The 19,984-nt window shown below is 35.8% G+C and overlaps 1 protein-coding gene across 1 annotated transcript in view; it reads right to left on the bottom strand.

Annotated features, from left to right (window-relative positions):
• Window positions 1–1,921: 1,921 nt before the first annotated feature.
• LOC141505451 (liver carboxylesterase 1-like) overlaps window positions 1,922–19,984 on the bottom strand; it is a 68,231-nt gene continuing 50,168 nt past the window's right edge. Inside the window, exons 9-14 of the mRNA XM_074211289.1 lie at window positions 18,380–18,520; window positions 15,341–15,421; window positions 14,377–14,524; window positions 5,313–5,444; window positions 2,544–2,616; window positions 1,922–2,395 (exon numbers count right to left, since the gene is read on the bottom strand). Coding sequence (XP_074067390.1) covers window positions 2,218–2,395; window positions 2,544–2,616; window positions 5,313–5,444; window positions 14,377–14,524; window positions 15,341–15,421; window positions 18,380–18,520 — 753 coding nt within the window. The 3' untranslated portion in view covers window positions 1,922–2,217. The remainder of the gene's footprint in view (window positions 2,396–2,543; window positions 2,617–5,312; window positions 5,445–14,376; window positions 14,525–15,340; window positions 15,422–18,379; window positions 18,521–19,984) is intronic.

Raw genomic sequence — 19,984 nt, 5'->3', positions numbered from 1 at the left:
TAAAGGCTAAACAATTTACCCTAGTCATCCCTGTTTTTCAGTCATTTTTCAATCTCTTTGCGACCCCATGTGGGGTTTTCTTGGCAGAGAAACTGGAACAGCTTGTAGTTTTGCAGGGCTCCAGTAGAGGCAAAGGAATATTTCAAATAGGAATCTATTGATCTTTTGAATTTAATGAATAGGGAATTGATTTTGCAAGGAAATAGAAACCCTGGTAGTTATTGATACTGTCATGGCAAGTCCCTTAATCTATGTGGGTCTTGGGTTCTTAATCTGTAAAATGAGGGGTTCAAAGTAAAACTTAGAAAGGACCTTCCAGCTTTTCATATAGGAAGCATCAAAAATGCCATTGGATTTGATTGAGGATGGAAAAATAAAAGAAGAGAGCATGGGACTGCCAGGGGTTCAGTTTCATGAAATTTCTGCTTACAGATGTGAAACAAGACTAGGCCATTGGCTAAAGACTATACTTCATTTGTTATATGATCTTCAGAAACATGGAAAACAGTGAGAATATGGGGAGAATCTCAGACACATCAGAAAAGAAAACTGATAGATGAATAATGATGGACCTTAAAACCTAGGGGATCTCAAAGATCTGGAGACTAAATACATCACTACTGTAAAATAGTGGATTATAATAGCAAACAAGATTACTTTTCAAAGATGTAAGACCTTTCCTCCCAAAATGAGCTAATTTTCTAAGAGTAGAGATAAGCATAATTCTTATAGTACCTCAAAGATATTATGATCAAATAATGATATTAAGCAATAATCAGTCACTGGTCATAGTGATCCAAGAATGTAATTCCTGCTTCTGGTAGGATCAGGCTTCTGATTAGCTTGAATTAGCTGAAGCAAAACAAAAACTAAGTAATCATATCTACACTAAGTCCAGCATCAATATGTTAAGTCCCCAGGAGCAGGAGAACCATCAGACTGCTTAAGGAGGGGCAAATAAGCTATGTTGGAAAAGAAGGTCAAATATTCTGTGCTAATAAGCAGTAAGAGAAAGCTTGTGAATTGATGATCCATTTCAAGCCTGAGCAAGATAGGAATGCATAATCTATACAGTAGTAATGATGATGGTGATGTTGATAATGATGATATTGATGATAACAATCAAAACAATAATTACAGATCAACATATCATAGGTTTAGAGCTAAAGAAAACTTAGTCATATAGTACAAACTCCTAAAATTTTACACCTAAAATTTAAGGCTCAGTGAGGCACAATGACTTTTCCATAGTCAAATATTATCAAAAGAGAATTCGAATTCAGGTATTCCTGACTTAAAAGTTCAGTTTACTTTTTACCATATAACATATATCTATGTGCCTCTTGTGATCCATAAGCATCTCTACCCAATAGCATTAAAATGTCTGCTGGTATGTTAGGTTAACATGTCCATGCAGACATGGAAGGGCACAGATGAGAAGAAGGTATAGTTGGATTGTAATCAGCACCATAAAACGGAATGTCTCTCTTTGATGAGGTGATAACCACAAGGTCAAAGTAAGTCTATATCCATAGTTCATAAAATAAAATATTCCTCCCTAGTCACTATTTCCCTTTATTTGTGATCTCCTTATATTAGCAAGTAAGCTCCTTTAGGGTAGGAACTATGACTATGAGGAACTATGTTCATGTCTATTATTGGTATGATTTCACTTTTGTTGTTTGTACCCCTAACCCTTTTGTTGTAGTGAGCACTCAATAAATGCCTTTTAATTATTAGATTATTTCATTCATTAATATCTTAACATCTAGATCTTTCCATTAAATTGTGACTCCAAACTTCTGAAGTATGCAGCAAAGACTATGACTAGAAACTGTGCATGAAGGAAAATAACTTTATTTCAAGGAAGGACTTATTCATATCAATACTCAAGGTTAAGACACTGACACAGGAGCAAGAATTCCAAGTAAAATGGTTTTATTTAGTAAAACTCAAAGTCAGCTTTACCCATTAAAAGCATTCAGAGGAAAAAAAGTAGTCTTAGGTTCCTTATGACCACCAGTGCTTAAGTTGTATCCCCCTCCTTTCATCAAGCTATTGTACAATGATTTCTTTCTGTTTTTTTCCCTCCACCTCCATGCTGAGAAGCTCTCTGAATACCAAGAGACCAGGCATCCAGGTCAAGTAAAACCAAAATTTTTTTCCATCAAGGTCTACAGAAGCTTCCTTTACTATCTGATGGTAGACCTTGTCGGATTAAAGCTCAGTGTGTTCTCTCTTTACTGCAGCTGGCTCCTTTGACATGAGCTCAGTCCAAAATTCCACTTCTTTAGCCTTCAGCTTTTTGTCTGCTTTGGGGGAGATGTTAATTTGGAGATAGTCTTCATTCTGATTATAGCTAGGCCACTTTGGCAGTCCTTCCCCATTAGGATTTCTGGAAAAAATAATCAATATTTTAAAAATAAAATTAATCATTGAATTAGTGGTGGTGGTTAAAAAAACATGGAGGAGGGGGAAGGAGATGCCTACTAAAATATGGTGAAGCAAAATCCCTGGTAGTTCCCCTGTGTTACCAATCTTACCCAGTCTTAGCAAAGTTGGCCCAATATTTCATAACAGTCATGCTAAGTTTCTTTTCTTCCTCTGGTGAGCCCCCTGAAAATGATATTTGAAAATATTAGTATATGATTGAAATATTTTAGGAATAAAATTGTGAACTATATTCTCAGTGCCCATCTCATGCTCCTTTCAAACTCATTCCCACTTTTGATCTCTCCTGCAAGCACTTTACACTTTACACTGCACTTTACAAAATTATGTACATCTTGGTGTGCCCTCCCCAGATGATGTTCTGACTCAACAACTCCCTATTTCCCTACTTTTATTTTATAATCTTAACTTCCATTTCTCTAGAGGTATTTTTAAGAAATAATTAAATAATATCTAATAAGTACTGGTTAAATGGATATATATATATATATATATAATATACACATATATATATTTTAGAGAGAGTGTTGACTATAAAAGATTAATCTCTAATGCTGGAATTTCAAATATAAACAATAATTTAGTAGGAGAGAGATTCTGAAGAGGATAATGAGTACTACTAAACATTATTTAGGATCACAAAATTTTACTTTTCATCCCTTCATTTAACAGGTAGGAAATAAGAATTGTGACATATCCAAAGGTATATAGGTAATAAATAGTAAAGTTTAGATTTGACTTCTTACTAGGTCTTCTGACTCCAAATACAATTATCTTTAAGTTATGCCATTTCCAGCTTGTCATCTAAGGTCAAACAATCCATTGTATTAAACATTCTACCTCAAAGCTTTAGCTAAGAGTTACAAATAAAAATAAAGGTGGTCTTCATTCAGATTTTTTTCTCAGAGTAGAAAATGCATAGAAATCATCAGAAAGCCCAGTAACAGTGATCTGAAATGATTGTGTTTGAAAGGAAAACTAGCATCTGGGGCATAAGTCAAAGTCCCTAGAAGGAAGGATTGATGTTACATGGCTATCGTATAAATTAACTTTGAACACACTGATTAGAACTTTGTATGAAGTCTCCTTTAAAGTACATCTTTGCTATACTCATGTTACTACAAGAAGCCTACTGAAGCAGGGCAGGTCATCAGTGAAAACTAAGCCCCAGAGGCAGAGCTAGCTGAATGTTCCAATGACAGAATATAAGCTCATTTTTGTCTTTAATCCCCAAATGCATACCTCTGTGTCTAGAACATACAGATCCTTAATAAATACTTGTTAATGAAATTCTTTCTCTTAGAATGCATTCACAATCAGAATTGGAATTCAGTCCAGCCCATTCTCAACAGGAATCCCTTCTACAACAGTACTAACAAGTGATCATTCAGATTTTCCTTTTGTATTGTAGCTATTCAGTTGTTTGAATTATGTTCAGCTCTTTGCAGCTCCAATTTAGGGTTTTCTTGACAAAGACATTGGCATGGCTTGCTATTTCTTTCTCCAGTTCATTTTGCAGATGAGGAAACTGAGGCAAACAGGGTTAAGTTACTTGCCCAAGTAACAAACTAGCAAGTGTCAAATTCAAGTTTTTCTGACTCCAAGCCCAATACTCATCTATTGCATCCCTAGCTGCAGTAGATCTAAAGACCTCTAATGATTCAAAAATCATAATGAAACAGTCAAAGGCCATATTTTTAATGCTTAGGAAATCTTCCTCACATCTAGTTGAAGTCCAACTCTCTATAATTCCCATGTACTGCTTCTTGGACTACCCAAGCAGAACAAGGTTAATCCCTCTTGAAATACTACATATCCCTCTTCAGGTTAAGTATCTTGCTTGTTTCCTTCAACTGTTCCTCATATGACAAATTTAAAGGTCCCTCACGTTCTGAGTTCCTTTCCCCCAGATGTTCTTCAGCTTGTTAATATTTTTCTGAAATATGACACCAGGACCTGAGTACAATATACCAGATGCCATCAAAGCAAAGAATAACCTAAAAATACTATCATTTATTCTATGCAGTGTGCTTTCATTAATTTAACCCTAAATGTCATTTATTTCTTGTAGCAAGAAGAAATTATTGATCAGTGATGACACATAAGGCTTAGGATTGATTTTCTGATGACATAAGCCAGGGACAGGGTCAGGGGGATCCAAAAGAACTTCATTTCAGTTCTGGTTCTGCCATTAAATATAGGGAATTCATCTCTTATCTCAGGGCTTGTTTCCTTAACTAGAAGAATGATTAAAAACTATTCCCAATTAAGAAACTCTATTTGCTCTCTATCACTTCCAAGATCAATAGAGAAATCCTTTGTTTGGTATATAAAGGTCTTCATAATTTAGCCAATTCTTAACCTTTCCAGTCTCCTTTTTTAACTAAATTTCTACTCACCAACATTCATTTTTCTCTCTTAGCCAGTGACATGTCTCCTTGCTGTTTCTTGCCCAAGACCTTCCATCTCTCAACAGAACATTTTCATTGACTTTCTCCCTATAAGTGGAATTTTACCTTCCTGATAACTGCCTTGGTTTCATTGACTTCTTTCAAGTCTCAGCCAAAATTCCACCTTCTGAAGAGAGCCTTTCTTGGTCCTCATTTTTAATGGCTTCTCTCTAAGATTATTATCTCTAATTTACCCTGTCTGTCTACCTGTCTGTCTGTTGACCTTACTTTGCATCCTTTCTTCTCCACCCACCCTTCAGTGCTTAGTACAGGGCCTAGCAATGATTTGAATTTTCTGCTTCCTAGTTTGTATCAAGTGAGATAATTAATAAATTAAAAGGGTTAATTAGATGTTAAATATTATTTTCCAAATAACTAGTATGTGATGTTTGATAAGCAGAGATCAATCACCTTTCAAAAATGGAGCCCCCAAAACAAAAGGGATTTCATCACCATGGTCTGCCTTTACTGTCTCTGGTTTCAGGTTGGTTGAGAAGCTTGGTCGATGTTGAAATTCATACATGTATGTGGGTGCACCTGATGCTGAAAAAAAAACAAGAGTAGAAAAATCAGTATATCAAGTTTTCTACTTAGATGTACTCACAAGGGAGTGAGTACACAGAGGCCTTTTGGGAAATATGAAAGAATTTTGCTCTCAGTTCTTAAATTAGTTTAATTAATAGCAGACCCTAAGAAGTGACCTGGAGGAACCTACAAGAGATATTCAGAGTGATGGCTAGTACTGATAGACAGGTACTTTTTCTAGTGTTGAAAAACAATTTCAATGGTAATTTAGTAAAAGATATGCAATTCTGATCATAGTATTTTAATTATTTAGGACTTAAATGGTCATCTAGTCCAGTCTTCCCTCATCCTCTTCAGATGGATGCTTATTCCTAGGCATATGATAGCATCATTTTACTCCAATTAAATTAAAGATCCACAGAATTCATAGCTAAAAGAAATCTCAGGAGCTTTTTAATCTAGTCCCTATCTGAAAAAGAATCCCACAACAGCCAAATGGACAACCATTATCTACTTGAAGACTTTTTGTAAGTGGGAATTCCATCTTTATAACTCTCAATGGTAAGAAGTTTTTCTTTACATTTAAATTAGCTTTGCCTTTTTGTAACCTATCCCACACTCTCACCTCTTCCCTTTGTAGATAAACAGAACAAATCTAATCTTCTCCCAGCTATCCCTTTTAAATACTTGGAGAGAGATCTTTTCTGAATCTTCGCTTTCCCAGGATAAAATCACCAGTTTCCTTAACTGATTTTCATATACTTTAGGTTGATATGTTTCACAATGTTCATTGCCATTTCCAGAACATTCTTCAGTTTATTAATGCCCCTTCTTACTGTGACATCCAGAAATGAACATAATACTCCACATATGGTATGACCAAAGCAGAGTACAATAGAAGTACAAATTTATGTTATCTCAATCTAACCTTCGTTTCATTAAAGCAAACATTCTTATTCCAGATTCTATTGATTCACTATCCCAACATTCTCATCTCTCAAGCAACGCATACCCTCATTTAAAAGATCTTAACTCTTGCTTCACTGAAAAAAATATTTTTCAACTGACAATAATAACAAAAATAATACAATTGAAATGGCCCTCTCTAAACTCCTGAATATTCTTCAAAGCACTTATGTGATCTGGTCTTTTTCATTCCTGATCTTCTTTATTGTCTCTATAGCATTTGACATTGTTGATTAACTCAAAGGCCTTGATAATGTCTTCTCAAAGTTTTTGTGACAATTGCTCTTTCGTTTTCTCTGTATCAGATGGTTTCTTCTTATCCTTCTATTCTGATCACACATGCTAACTGTGTGCTCTGGGCAATAATTGTAGTATCCGATCCTGGAGATATTTGGGAGTTACTGCAATTTGCTGAATTGCAAGATTACCTAGGCGGATCTATATTCTAGGACAAACAATATAACACAAACATAGCATATTAGTGCATAAAGATGATAATTACCTTTTTTTTGTAAAATCTAGAATTTTTAATGAATCAAAACAAACTCATGAGTTCATAGTCTGAAATTCTAGTGTGGTTTATCTGGACCAAGCAATGTCCTGTGATCACAGGCTATTCCTATTCCCTTCAGCAGCAAATATATTTCCCTGTTTCCTAAAAGCAAATAATAGAGTCAGGATTTTGAATCAGGTTGTCCTATGCTTTTTAAAAATTATTTTTATGGGAGGCAGAGCCAAGATGGCTGTGTGAAGACAGGAATTCGTGGAAACTCATTCTCCAAAAACCTCCAAAAGCCATCAAATTATAACTCTAGACAAAATTTAGAGGGGCAGAACCCACAGAAAGACTGAGTGATACAATTTCCCAATCCAAGACAACTTGGAAGATCCACGGGAAAGGTCTGTTTAACCATGACTGGGAGTCGAAAAAAACCACTTTGATCACAGCCACAGCAACAGTGAAGCTGGGCCTGATGCCTAGATCCCTGGGGGTACCTAGGTCCCTGGCAGAGGGTATGGTTTCTAAGACTTTCTGGCCCCAGGATCACCAGGAACAGCTTAAAGGGGTGGTGAGAGAACTCTGCTGCACTAGAGTGAGTATGGAGTGAGTACCAGCCTCAGAGCAGCCCTGTGTTGAGAACCGGTAGCAGATTGAGGAAGCCAGCCTGCACCTCCAGAGCGCAGTCCAGAGATGGTAAGGGGGGGGGGGGGGTGGAGTGGGGGGGGGGAGCCTGTAGAGGTCTCTCTGCTCTCACTGGGGTAGGATTCAGATGTTTGCCCACATTCAAATCCAGTTTTCAGTTTGGCCTCAGAGCCTCTCATAAGACTGTAGAGGAATTAAGGACCTCTGTGGGTTGTTCTAAACCACACCTAAAGATTTGGAAGTGTGATAAATCAGTTATAGGCTGAGGAAATGAGCAAACAAAAGAAAAGAAGAATCTGACCATAGAAAATTACTTTGGGGAGTGGAGCCAAGATGGCGACAAGAGAGGATCACCTCTTAGGTGCTCTCTCTTAAAACTTATAAGCTAAGGACTCTACCTAAATTTTCAAGACACAGAACCCATAGAGGGATACAGGGAGGCAATTCTCCAACCGAAGGTAACCTGGAAAAGAGTGGAAAGGCTCAGCTCCACTGGGTTGGAGGGGTAGCCCACCAGAGCAAAGAACTTCAGCCTTCCAGAGGCAGCCCCAGGGCACTAGGAACTACAGCTCACAGCAGCGGAGGAGTTTCCTGACTTAAAACCTGGGGAGCACCAGGAACAACTTGGGGGATCTGCCAGCGTGAGCACGTGAAGTCCAGCCCTCAGGGCACATAACAAGCAGCAGCATGGTGGCAGCAGCCCAGATCCAGGAACAGAAGCAGAATCTGGTAAGTCATAGCCCCCAGGGAATGAGTGCTGAGCCTAGGGAGGGAAGTGAAGAGAGACTGCAGAGCTCTGTCCTCTGTCCCTGGAACAGGACTCTGGGGTTCTGACCACATTCAGATCCTGATCACAGTCTAGGCCTCCCATAGAACAGCAGGATCCTCCCACCTCAGTCCCATGGCAGAGGGGTACACTTATGGTCATTCACAGACCAGGAGGGAAGACAGAGCCTCATACATGGAGATCCTTGTAGGAAGGTGTCCCAATAATACCCAAAGCTCAGGAAGCACCCCAAAACCAGGCTCAGGCTGGAGAAATGAGTAAGCAGAGAAAAAAGGGGAACACCATTGAGAACTACTTTCCCTGTGATTCCCAAAAAGGATCAAAACATTCAATCTGAAGATGAGGAAGCACAAGCTCCTGCATCTAAAAACTCCAAGGAAAAAAAGAAATTGGGCTCAGGGTATGACAGAGCTCAAAAAAGACTTTGAAAATCAAGTGAGGGAGGTAGAAGAAAAATTGGGAAAAGAAATGAGAGAAATGCATAAAAAACATGAAAAAGAAGTTAACAGCTTAGTCAAGGAGATCAAAAAATGCTGAAGAAAATAACATGTTAAAAACTAGAATAGGTCAAATGGATAAAACAGTTCAAAAAGTTATTGAGGAGAAGAATGCTTTAAAAAGCAGGATTAGCCAGATGGAAAAAGAGATAAGAAAGCTCTCTGAGGACAACAAATACTTCAGACAAGGAATGGAACTGAGGGAGGTTGCTGATTTTATGAGAAATCAGGACACAATACTTCAAAACCAAAAGAATGAAAAATTAAAAGAAAATGTGAAACATGTCACTGAAAAAAACCAACTGATATGGAAAACAGATTTAGGAAAGAAAATTTAAAAATTATTGGACTACCTGAAAGTCATGATCAGGAAAAGAGCCTTGACATCATTTTCAAAGAATTACTACAGGAAAATTGCCCTGATATCCTAGAAGCAAAGGACAAAAATAGAGATGGAGAGAATCCACCAAGCTCCCTGAAAAAGAGATCCAAAAAAAAAAACCCAGGAATATTATAGCCAAGTTCCAGAACTCACAAGTCAAAGAGAAAATATTATAAGCGGCCAGAAGGACACAATTCAAATATCGTCGAGCTGCAGTCAGGATCACACAGGACTTAGCAGCAACTACATTAAAAGCTTGTGGGGCTTGGAATATAATATTCCAGAAGGCAAAAGAGCTTAGAATGCAACCAAGAATCAATTATCCAGCAAAAATGAACATCCTCTTCCAAGGGAAAAAGATGGACTTTCAATGTACCAGGGGAATTTCAAATGTTCCTGTTGGAATGGCCAGAGCTGAACAGAAGGTTTGATCTTCAAATACAGGACTCAGGTGAAGCATAGAGAGTGGAGGAGAAGGGGAAAATATGAGGGACTTGATGATGAACTACATTCATTCCTGTAGAGAAAAATGATACTGGTAATACTCATATGAACCTTCTCATTTAGTAGAGCTTGTAGAAGGAGCCTTTATAGATGAAGCACAGGAGAAAGCTGGATTTGAAGATATAATGTGGTGTAAAAATGGTGTCAATAGATAAAAGGGAAATGTAATGGGAGAAAGAAAAAGAAGAGGAGGAATAGGCTAAGATATTTCATATAATAAGAATTTTCTTTATTACAATGAACTATTTCAATGATATGGAAGGGGGGAGGCAAGGGGGAATGAGGGAATCTTTGCTCTCATCAGAGGTGGCTAGGAGAGGAAACAGCATATTAACGGCATAATATACATATATATATATATATATATATATATATATATATATATATATATACTTAATGGGGTATAGACATCTGTAGTAAGAAGGAGAGAAGGAAGACAGAAGGCAGGGGGGCAGGATGTGAGTGATGGAGGAGAGGATGGACCATGGGGGGAGAGTGGTCAGCTATAACACATTTTCCTTTTTACTTCTTGCAAGGAGCTGGGATTGGATGGCCTGTCCAGGACCATAGAGCCAGGTGTATGCCGGGCCTAAGGGGTGGTATGTGGGCTTGGGGCCTCTTGGCCCCAGGGCTGGGGATCTGTCTGCTGTGCCACTCAGCTACCCTACAGCAGAGACAGAGTGAAAGGAGAGTGAGAGAAAATATGTAGTACATGGTAGTGGAGAAGTCCGAATGGAGGGAGTTGCAATTAGCAATGACAGTGATGGAAAAAATCTGGAAGTAACTTTTGTGATGGACTTATCCTAAAGAATGTGATCCACCTGTGACAGAGCTGGTGGTGTTGGAATGCAGACTGAAGCACATTTTTTATTATTATTATTTGGGGGGGGGTTGCAGGGCAGATGGGGCTGGGTGGCCTGCCTGGGGCCACATAGCTGGGTGATTGTTAGGTGTCTGAGGCCAGATTTGGACCTGGGTGTTCCTGGCTCAAGGACCAGTGCTCTGTCTGCCACCTGGCCGCACCTACTACTACTATTATTATTACTATTTTATTTTATTTGGGGTATTTTTTTGGCTTTTGCATGGCAATGGGTTTGGGGTGGCTTGCATGGGGTCACACAGCTGGGTGATTGTTGGGTGCATGGGGCCAGATTTGGGCTCAGGTGCTCCTGGCTCCAGGGCTGGTGCTCTGTCCACTGCACCACCTGGCCATACCTACAATTATTACTATTATTTTTTTCATTTTCATTTTCATTTTTTCTCTCCCCTTTACTTTATCACTCCTGCAGGTCAATATTTTTGGTGGGGAGGGGTATTATGTTTACTCTTAAAGAAGAATATTTTATTAATGTATAAAAAACATTATTTGTACAAAATAAGAATAAATCAATCAATTAATTAATTAATTAAGAAAAAAGAAAACTACTTTGATCCCATGGAAGATTCAGAAGATGACAAAATCAAAGCTTCTGTATCCAAAACCTCCAAGAGAAATAGAAAATGGACTCAGACTATGGATAAGCTCAAAAAAAGATTGAAAAGCAATTAAGGTAGGTAGAGGAAAAATTGGGAGGAGAAATGAAAGTGATGCAGATAAATCATGAAAACCAAATCATCAATTTGGTGAAAGAAATACAAAAAAAATAATAAAGAAAATAATATGTTAAAAACTAGTTTCGGACAAATGGAAAAAGCAATGCAAAAGGAAAATGAGGAGAAGAATGCCTTAAAAAACATAATTGGCCAGCTGGAAAAGATTTAAAAAGCTCTCTGATGAAAATAATTCCTTTTAATGCAGAATGGAACTAATGGAAGCCAATGACTTTGTGAGAAATCAGGAAGAAATAAAACTCTTCCAAAAACCCCCAAAATTAGAAGAAAATGTGAAATATCTCATTGGAAAAGCAATCAACCTTGAAAACAAATCCAGAAGAGATAATTTAAAAATTATTGGGCTACTTGAAAGTCATGACCAAGAAAAGGGCCAAGACTTCATTTTTCAATATATAATACAGCAAAATTGCCCTGAGATCCTAGAAACAGATGGTAAAATAGAAAGTGAGGGAATTTACCAATCACCTCCTGAAAGAGATCTCAAAAGAAAAACTTCCAGGATTATTATAGCCAAACACCAAAACACCAAGTCAAATTAAAAATACTGAAAGCTGCCAGAAACAACACCTACATTAAGGACTTGTAGGGCTTGGAATATGATATTCCGGAAGGCAAAAGATCTTGGTTTACAACCAAGAATCAACTACTCAGAAAAACTAAATATCCTCTTTCAGGGGAAAAGATGAACTTTCAGTGAAATGGGACTTTCACATTTTCTTATTGAAACAACTAGAGCTGAACAGAAAGTTTGATCTCCAAGTACAGGACTCAGGTAAACCATAGAGAGGGCAGATGAGAAGGACTACTTATGAGGAATTTAGTTATGTTGAACTGTTTTTATTCCTGCATGAGGAAGATACTGATAACTTATATATGAACTTTTTTTATTTATATGAGCAGTTAGAAGGAGCATATATAGACAAGGCACAGGAAGGAGTGGACTATAATGATATAATATAGTAAAAAGATGGAGTCAATGGGTGATAAAGGAAAATACTGGGAGGAAAAGAAAGAAGAGGAAGAAGGGGTCTAAGATATTTCATATAAGAATCAAGAAAAAGCTTTTTCAATGGAGTGGAAAGGGGGAAAGCAAGAGAGAATGAGGGTGCCTTCGTTCTCGACTGAAATGGCTCAGAGAGAAAATAACATACACATTTAATAGGGTATAGAAATCTATCTTAGCCTAGAGAAAAATGAGGGGAAAAGGATGGGATAAGGGGGAATGGTGGGGGAGGGAAAGGGGGAATAGGATATAGAAGAGAGGGAAGATCGTGGGAGAGGGTACTCAGATACAACACACTTTTGAACTGAAACAGGATGAAAAGATAGAGAGAATAGAATAAATGAGAGTGGGAAGGAATAGAGTAGAGGGAAATATAGCTAGTAATAGCAACTGTGGGAAAAATATTAAAGCAACTTCTTTGGTGGACTTAAGATAAAGAAGGCAACTCATCCCAGAGACAGAGCCATTGGAATCTGAACACAGATTGAATATTATTTTTTTTTCTCTTTCACCATTTTTGAGGTTTCTCATCTTTCTTGGTGGGGGAGGGCATTTATGTTTACTCTCACAAGATTATTGTAATAATATAACTAAATAAACTAAAGGAAAATTATTTTTATTTATTTTATTAAATATTTCTCAGTTACATTACATTTTTTAAGAATCTTATTTAAAACTTTTAAGTTCCAAATTCTCTCCCTCCTACTTCTCTTCCCTCCATGACAAAGTAAACACTTTGATTTTGATTACATATTTGAGGTAATACCAAACATATTTCTATGTCTTATTGAAAAAGAAAACACAAACAAAATAAAATAGTAAAAAAAGTTTTTAAAAGTATGATTCTCTGTATTCAGAATTCATCAGTTCTTTCTCTAGAAGTAGATAAATTTTCCTGTATAGATCTGTTGGAATTATCTTGGATCACTGTTTTGATTTTAGAAGCTAAATCTTTCATAATTGATCATCTTCACAACTTTACTATTACTGTGTACAATGACTTCCTGTTTCTGCTCACTTTACTTTGCATGATTTATATCCCATCAGTTTCTATTCTTTGCCCCTACAAAAAAAGCATTGCTAGAATTATTTTTGTACAAATGGATTCTTTTCCCTTTTCTTTGATATCTTGGTTATAATAGACCTTGCAGTGATATTGTTGCATCAAAGGGTATGCACAGTTTTATAATCTTTTGAGCATAACTCCAAATTGTTCTTCAAAAGACTTGGATCAGTTCACAACTCTACTTACATTACTTGCTTTACATTATTGTCCCAATTTTTTCACACTTCCTCTAGAGTTTGTCTCTATATCTTACTCATTTAGTCATTTTGACCTTTTTTTAGTATATAGTATGAGATGTTAGTCTCCCTGTTTCTGCCTAACTGCGTTCCAGTTTTCCTAGAAATTTTTTGCAGAAGTTGCTAATTATTTCAACTGTTTTTCTTTAAGTAGATTCTCTGGGGTGCTAAATATGTAGAGATAGAGATAGAGATAGAGATAGATAGATATAGATATATATGTATGTATGTATATATACATATATATATATATATATATATACATGTATATTCCATCATTTCATCTGCCAAGAGTGATAATTTTGCTTCTTCATTGCTTATTTTTATTTCTTTGATTTCTTTTTCTCTTATTGTATCTAGCATTTTTCAATATTGAATATTAATAGTAATAATGGACATACTTGTTTCCCTCTTGTTTTCTAGTATTTTTAATAGGAATGGGTGTAGTATTTCATTAAAAGCTTTTTCTGCATCTTTTTAAAGTTTTAAAGTTTTTTAAAGTTCTAAAGTCCTGTTTTAAAATTCTTTGACAGGAAATGTTAAGAGAGCTCTGTTGAGTGTTTTTCTACTCCCCATCTTGGCTATCTGCCCCCTGGAAGTTCTAATGTTCTTTTTTAATAAAAAGACAGTCTTCTACTTATTCTGGCCCTGGATATTGTTGGTGCTATCATACTGAGTATTCATCCTTCCCTAATTGTTGGGATGAATAAGAGATGACTAGTTTACCACTTGCTATTATGCAAGAACTCACCCATGTGAAGTCGAGCCAACCTCACAGCTGGAATTCCAAACATCAAGTCTCCTATCAAATTTGTAAACAAGTATTTCTTTTTGATAGGATCACTTATCATTCCAAGATATTCCTTAGTTAAAATAGGAGTAAGGTGTTTGGGGATTTTCTGAAATGATAAATAAAGAGGGAGAAATGACTGATTTTTCATTCATGCATTCATTAACAGGTGTGCATCATGTAATGTAGAAGCTAACAGTTTTTCACATCATTATTTCATAAAGGACATGTACTATAAAGTTGTGATGCCTTGGTATCATATCATTTAAGAAATGCCCATTTATATCAATATCACTGAACTAAATGTCTCTTGCTATATCATTTCATCTTATATTTCTGTAGAAACATTTATAAATTTTAGGTGAGAAACTCTATTTTATACTTCTGTGATATCTCAGTGTTATGCATTTTAGAAGATATAGAAATGAATAAGACAGAATTCCTATGTCAAAGAAATTACAGTCAAACATGTAACATGACAAGTATAAGAGAGATATGAACAATCTGATATGAAACTCCTTCAGAGAAGGGTTAGAGTACTTCCATCCTAGAGGAGCTCTTCTTTACAACAAAATCATGCTAAAGTTTTCTAGTTCTTACCAAAATAGAAAAATACATAGTAAAGAATAAAAATTCTACCCTTTTGAAAGATTTAATTAATTCCTCAATTAATTGATTTAATTAAAATTCAGAATACCTTGATTTAATTCCTGTCACAAAATATTTAACTTTAGGTAAACCATTTCCCTCCTCTGGGCTTCTGATTCTCCTATCTTTAAAAGAAAAGCATTGAACAAGATGGTCTCTATTTCTCCTTGAACAGTTCAATTCTTTGCAGTAAGATTCCATGATTCTTTCTCACCCTGACATTCCAAGATCTAAGTTCCCTCTTAGCCCTGACATTATTGAGTTCTACATTTCTTACAACAAGTGGATAGGAGCTCCATAATAGTGCTGTTGCTGTTTCTTGATCTGGTATGCCTTCTGGGTAAGGGAACTCCATCAACTGCACAAAATAAACATTTCACATTAAAAAAACATAGCAGTTAACAAATAAAATAAAGCAGCCTTTATGAAACAAGCAAACAAGGAGAGTACTCAGATAATTTTGGTTTAATTTGAGTAAATCAATGAATTTACCTAACTTTATTTGATGTCCTAGAAAACATCTAAAGTGGAAATCAGGAAAATGTTTTTCAAAAATATAAGAAGAGTAAATGCCCTACTTCTATCTAATCAATAGGCTAATTCATTAATATGAAGATCAATTGATGTACAAGTAATCAGACAATATGAAGCTTCTAGTTTCCTGATCATCAGGGTTTGTTTAGGTAACTGGGTAAGAAAGAAAACTTAACCTGCAGTCATTTTAGCAATGCCTCTGGAGGTCTCCCATATGCTATTTGTGATTCCTCTGGTATTAGAGTTAAAACCTTAAATATAAAACTTTTCCCTTGTAGAAGATAAATAACATTGAGAAATTTAATAGAATGAACTAGTTACTTCTTATTAGCAGTCATTTAAATTTGGAAGGATAAATTCATTAAAGAATTTAGAGTAGAAATAATCTGTAAGATTTTCTAGTTCACTAGTTTTAAATATATACATACATACATATGTACATATATATGTATATATATATATATGTATATCTGTCTGCAAACATTATTGAAAATCATTAAGGAAAGAGACACTGAAAAAAGTAAAGGGAGGGACTTTCAGTTGTGAAGGTAACACTTCACACTTTAGAATGGGAGGTGAAGATAACATGGGAAGAAGTGATCGAGATGATGAATTTTCCCTGAGAATAGAAAATACTTCAAAAATTCTGTTTCTAGCCTGAATAAGTCTATCTGAATAAGATTTACCAGGAGTCTGGGAAGTGAATGTGACTGATCATAAATAGAGGTAGAACTCCTTACTGAAAGAAGCTATCTTTGAATCACAAAGAATACCCAACCAGAAATGAGTAGAGTTTTCTAGGAGATCACAAACCTAGTAGACAAAGTTCTGTAGGCATCAAAGGGAAGAGATCCCTGTCAAACTTAGGCTAAGATTTGTAGTCCTTGCTGAAAAATCCATTGTAACTTTTAGCTGAGAAAAAATGTTGTAACATTCTGAGATTGTTGAAGACTGCAGATGCCCACCAAAACGTTCTAGGAAGAGTTCAGTGGCCTAGTGATTTGCCTTATACAGACCTGTAGTAGCATGTATAATTTACCAATAAAGGTAAATAAATAAAGCATATGTATAAAAAATATACAGTACTTGGGGAAGAGCACTATCCTCTAGGAAAAATGAGGAAAAACAGAAAGATGTGGCATTTGGAGTCTTTAAGGAAGTTAAGATCCTAAGAGGTAGAGATGACTAGGGAGAGAAAAGAATAAGAAAAGTCTTTCAAAGACACAGAAACTAGAGATGAAATATCATGCAATAGAAATAGAGAATTTTCCTTGAGCATAGAGTCAATGGGGAATAGTGGTAGCTAATCCGAAAATATAAAATGGAGCCAGATTATGAAGGGCATAAATTCTATAGGAGTTTATATTTTATTATTTTATTTTATATTTCATTATTATATTTTATTCTAAAGGCATTAGGAAGTCATTGGAACTTGTGAAGTATGGTAATGACATAGATCTGCAAATATAAATTTGTTACTTTTGAGGAAGATAGATTAGAAAAGGGGGGAACTCTAAATATAGGGATACAAAGAAGGAAGCTATTACATTAGCAGGCACAAGTAGGTGAAAGGCAAAAATTATATTAGTAGGGAAAAGGCAAAGATGACTTTGACTAGGGTGGTTATGGTATAAGTAGGAGAGATACCCATGGGAGAACTGTTGGAGAAGTAGAATTTTTGAGATTTGTTCACTGATTGGATAATGGGAATAGGAGTGAAGAGTCAAGGATGAATTAGCTTTTGAATTTATGGGACTGGAAAAATGGTGGTTCTCATCAGTAAGAAGGGATGGATGAGTTTAGGGAAAATTATATAGTTCTAGTTTAGACATGTTGAATTTGAGATGCTTATGAAACATTCAGATATAGATGTGAATCAGGCAGTTGAAGATGCTGGACTAGAACTCAGAAGGGAGGTGAGGCTTGGATATGTGGAACCAGGAGACATCTGCAAAGAAATTTTAGTTAAATCCATGGGAACTGATAAGATTACAATGAGGATAGAGAGATAAGATGAAGAAAAAAAAGATCTACTAGGTATATACATATATATATATATGTATATACCCATGCGCTAGGGTAAACCCTAGATAATAAATAATTAGAAAGATGATTTCAATAGGCAGTCCAAATTGAGCAATGTCTCATACACACACAAGCATACACGCACACACACATACATGCACACAAACACATACATACACACTGGGATGAAAAGAGATATTCAGAAGAATAGAAGGATCACTAGTGCACATTCTTCAGAGATATCAAGTTCCCTTTTAACTTTAATTCTTTGATACTCTCATCTTTCCCAAGTCTTAAAAGAGAATAGACAGAAAAGACAATAAAGTCTTGAGATAACTGATTGTGTGTCTGTGCTGAGGAGAGGGGTGGGTAGGTGAGAGGACATAATACAAAAGAGCACTGCTGTAACTCACTATGCTACTCCAAGTTTCAGTTTTATCATGTGTAAAATGAGAGGTATAGATCAGATGGTCTCTAAAGTTTCTTCCATATTTAATAATGAATGAAATTGCCAAATAGCAAGTTTGCCTTTGCAACAGCTTTACCCCTTTCTAGAACAGCAGATTTGAAGTTTATGCTGGTGGAGGCGGGGGTAGGAGTGGGGATGAAATTGGAATTAGTTAAGAAGCAGCATCAAATTTTCTCTCTATTAAGATATAGATTATTTTCCTAGCTTAAATACAAGGTAGCCCTAATCATGAAGTTGCAGAAGGAGAAGCATGAGATTTCAAAAAAAAAAAAAACACAATGTTCTCACAGTTGGAAGAATCCAGCCAAATTCATGATTGTTGATTCCTACAATATAGGGAATATGATGGAACTTCTTTTCAGCCAGGAGCTCTTCAGGACTTTTAGGGAAAAATACCCCATCAATGATTCCAGGTAGGAAAGAAATTTTCTGGAAGAAAATTTTAAAAAAGCACAACAACAATCAATAACACGCCCACTTTTCACCAGTAGAAAAGAATAAAAAAACATGACTAATGTTTATGAACTATAACCCAGGGGGTACTATGTTCTCATTATCCAGGGTAAGAACAACAAAGAAGAGTAACTACAGTTTCCTTTAAGCTTCTGAAACACAAGGACATTTAAGAACTAGGGTAAGTATAAGTATGATTAAGGAAAGATAGCCATGGAAGAATGGTTAGAGAGGCAGAATTCTGGAGGCTTATTTACTGATTGGATAAGGGTGAGGGTGTGTGTGTGGGGGGTAAGACTGAAGATTCAATGATGATGCTAGGGTTAAAAATTTATGGGACTGAAGAATGGTGGTTCTCTCATTAGTAATGGGGGGGCTGTGAATCACAGATGCTCAATTCATCAATAAGTTAATTACTTTTGACTATGTTAAAATTAGTTTCAGCACAATGGCACATTTGGAAACATTAACTTGGTTTGAATTAACATTTCAAAGTATGTTTTCCTTTTGTTGCATTTAACAAACCTCCCAAAATAGCATTCTCAAATAAAAGAAGAATTTTTAAAAACACCATATATGAAATTATAAGTTTTTACTAAAAAGACTTGCTTTAAAAAAAAGCTTGTGTTACTTTCAAAGTGACTTTGTCTGTTTCTCTCTGAACTTCCTCTATGCATTTGACTCTTTTATTCCATTTCTTCTTTTTTATTAGCAAAACTATCACTAATTTCTCTTATTGTCCTCCCCCAAAAAGGAAAAGGATCATGAAAAATAAAAAAAATAAATCTAAATATTTGACATATACAAAAATATATGCTTCATTTTACACCATGGTTCTATTATCTTTGATATCAATTATCAATCCTATGAAGTAATGCTATCATCATTACTTAAAGCTCTTAAATCTTTCCAAGTAGTTGCAATTATTGAATAAATTGTTTACCTGATTCATAACAGTGTATTCTATGTCACTTTATACAAGTCTTTAAGGCTTCTCTGAAACTATTCATTTTGTAATGTATGGCACAATAATATTCCAAATTTTGTTATTTCCTAATTGATGGATACCCCTTTGTGTCCAGGTTTTGCTTCTTCAAAACGAGTTGCTATAAAGATTTTGTAGATATGGGCTGTTTTACTTTTTCTTTGATCTTTTAAAGAAGCATTTAATTTCAACATGTACTGATTAGAAATTTACTGCATGCTAGGCATGGTACTTAGCTTTGAGAATACCTAAATAAATAAAAAAAAAATCCTAACCTTCAAGAAGTTTACATTCTAATTCTAAGAATACAACAGACACAAGGGGGTAGAAAGCAAGGGAGTAGAAATGAAGGTTCCCAGAGCAGAGGCATTGCAGAAAAAGTGTCAGAAGAATCAGTATATCCTGTAGAGAAATTAAGATTTGACTGGCCTAGGGCCTCCTCCTTAAAACAGAGT

The sequence above is a fragment of the Macrotis lagotis genome, chromosome 1, assembly GCF_037893015.1.
Source record: "Macrotis lagotis isolate mMagLag1 chromosome 1, bilby.v1.9.chrom.fasta, whole genome shotgun sequence".
Taxonomy (NCBI): domain Eukaryota; kingdom Metazoa; phylum Chordata; class Mammalia; order Peramelemorphia; family Peramelidae; genus Macrotis; species Macrotis lagotis.
The sequence above is the reverse complement of the archived record's forward strand: the minus strand, read 5'-3'. Positions and strand labels throughout refer to the sequence as shown.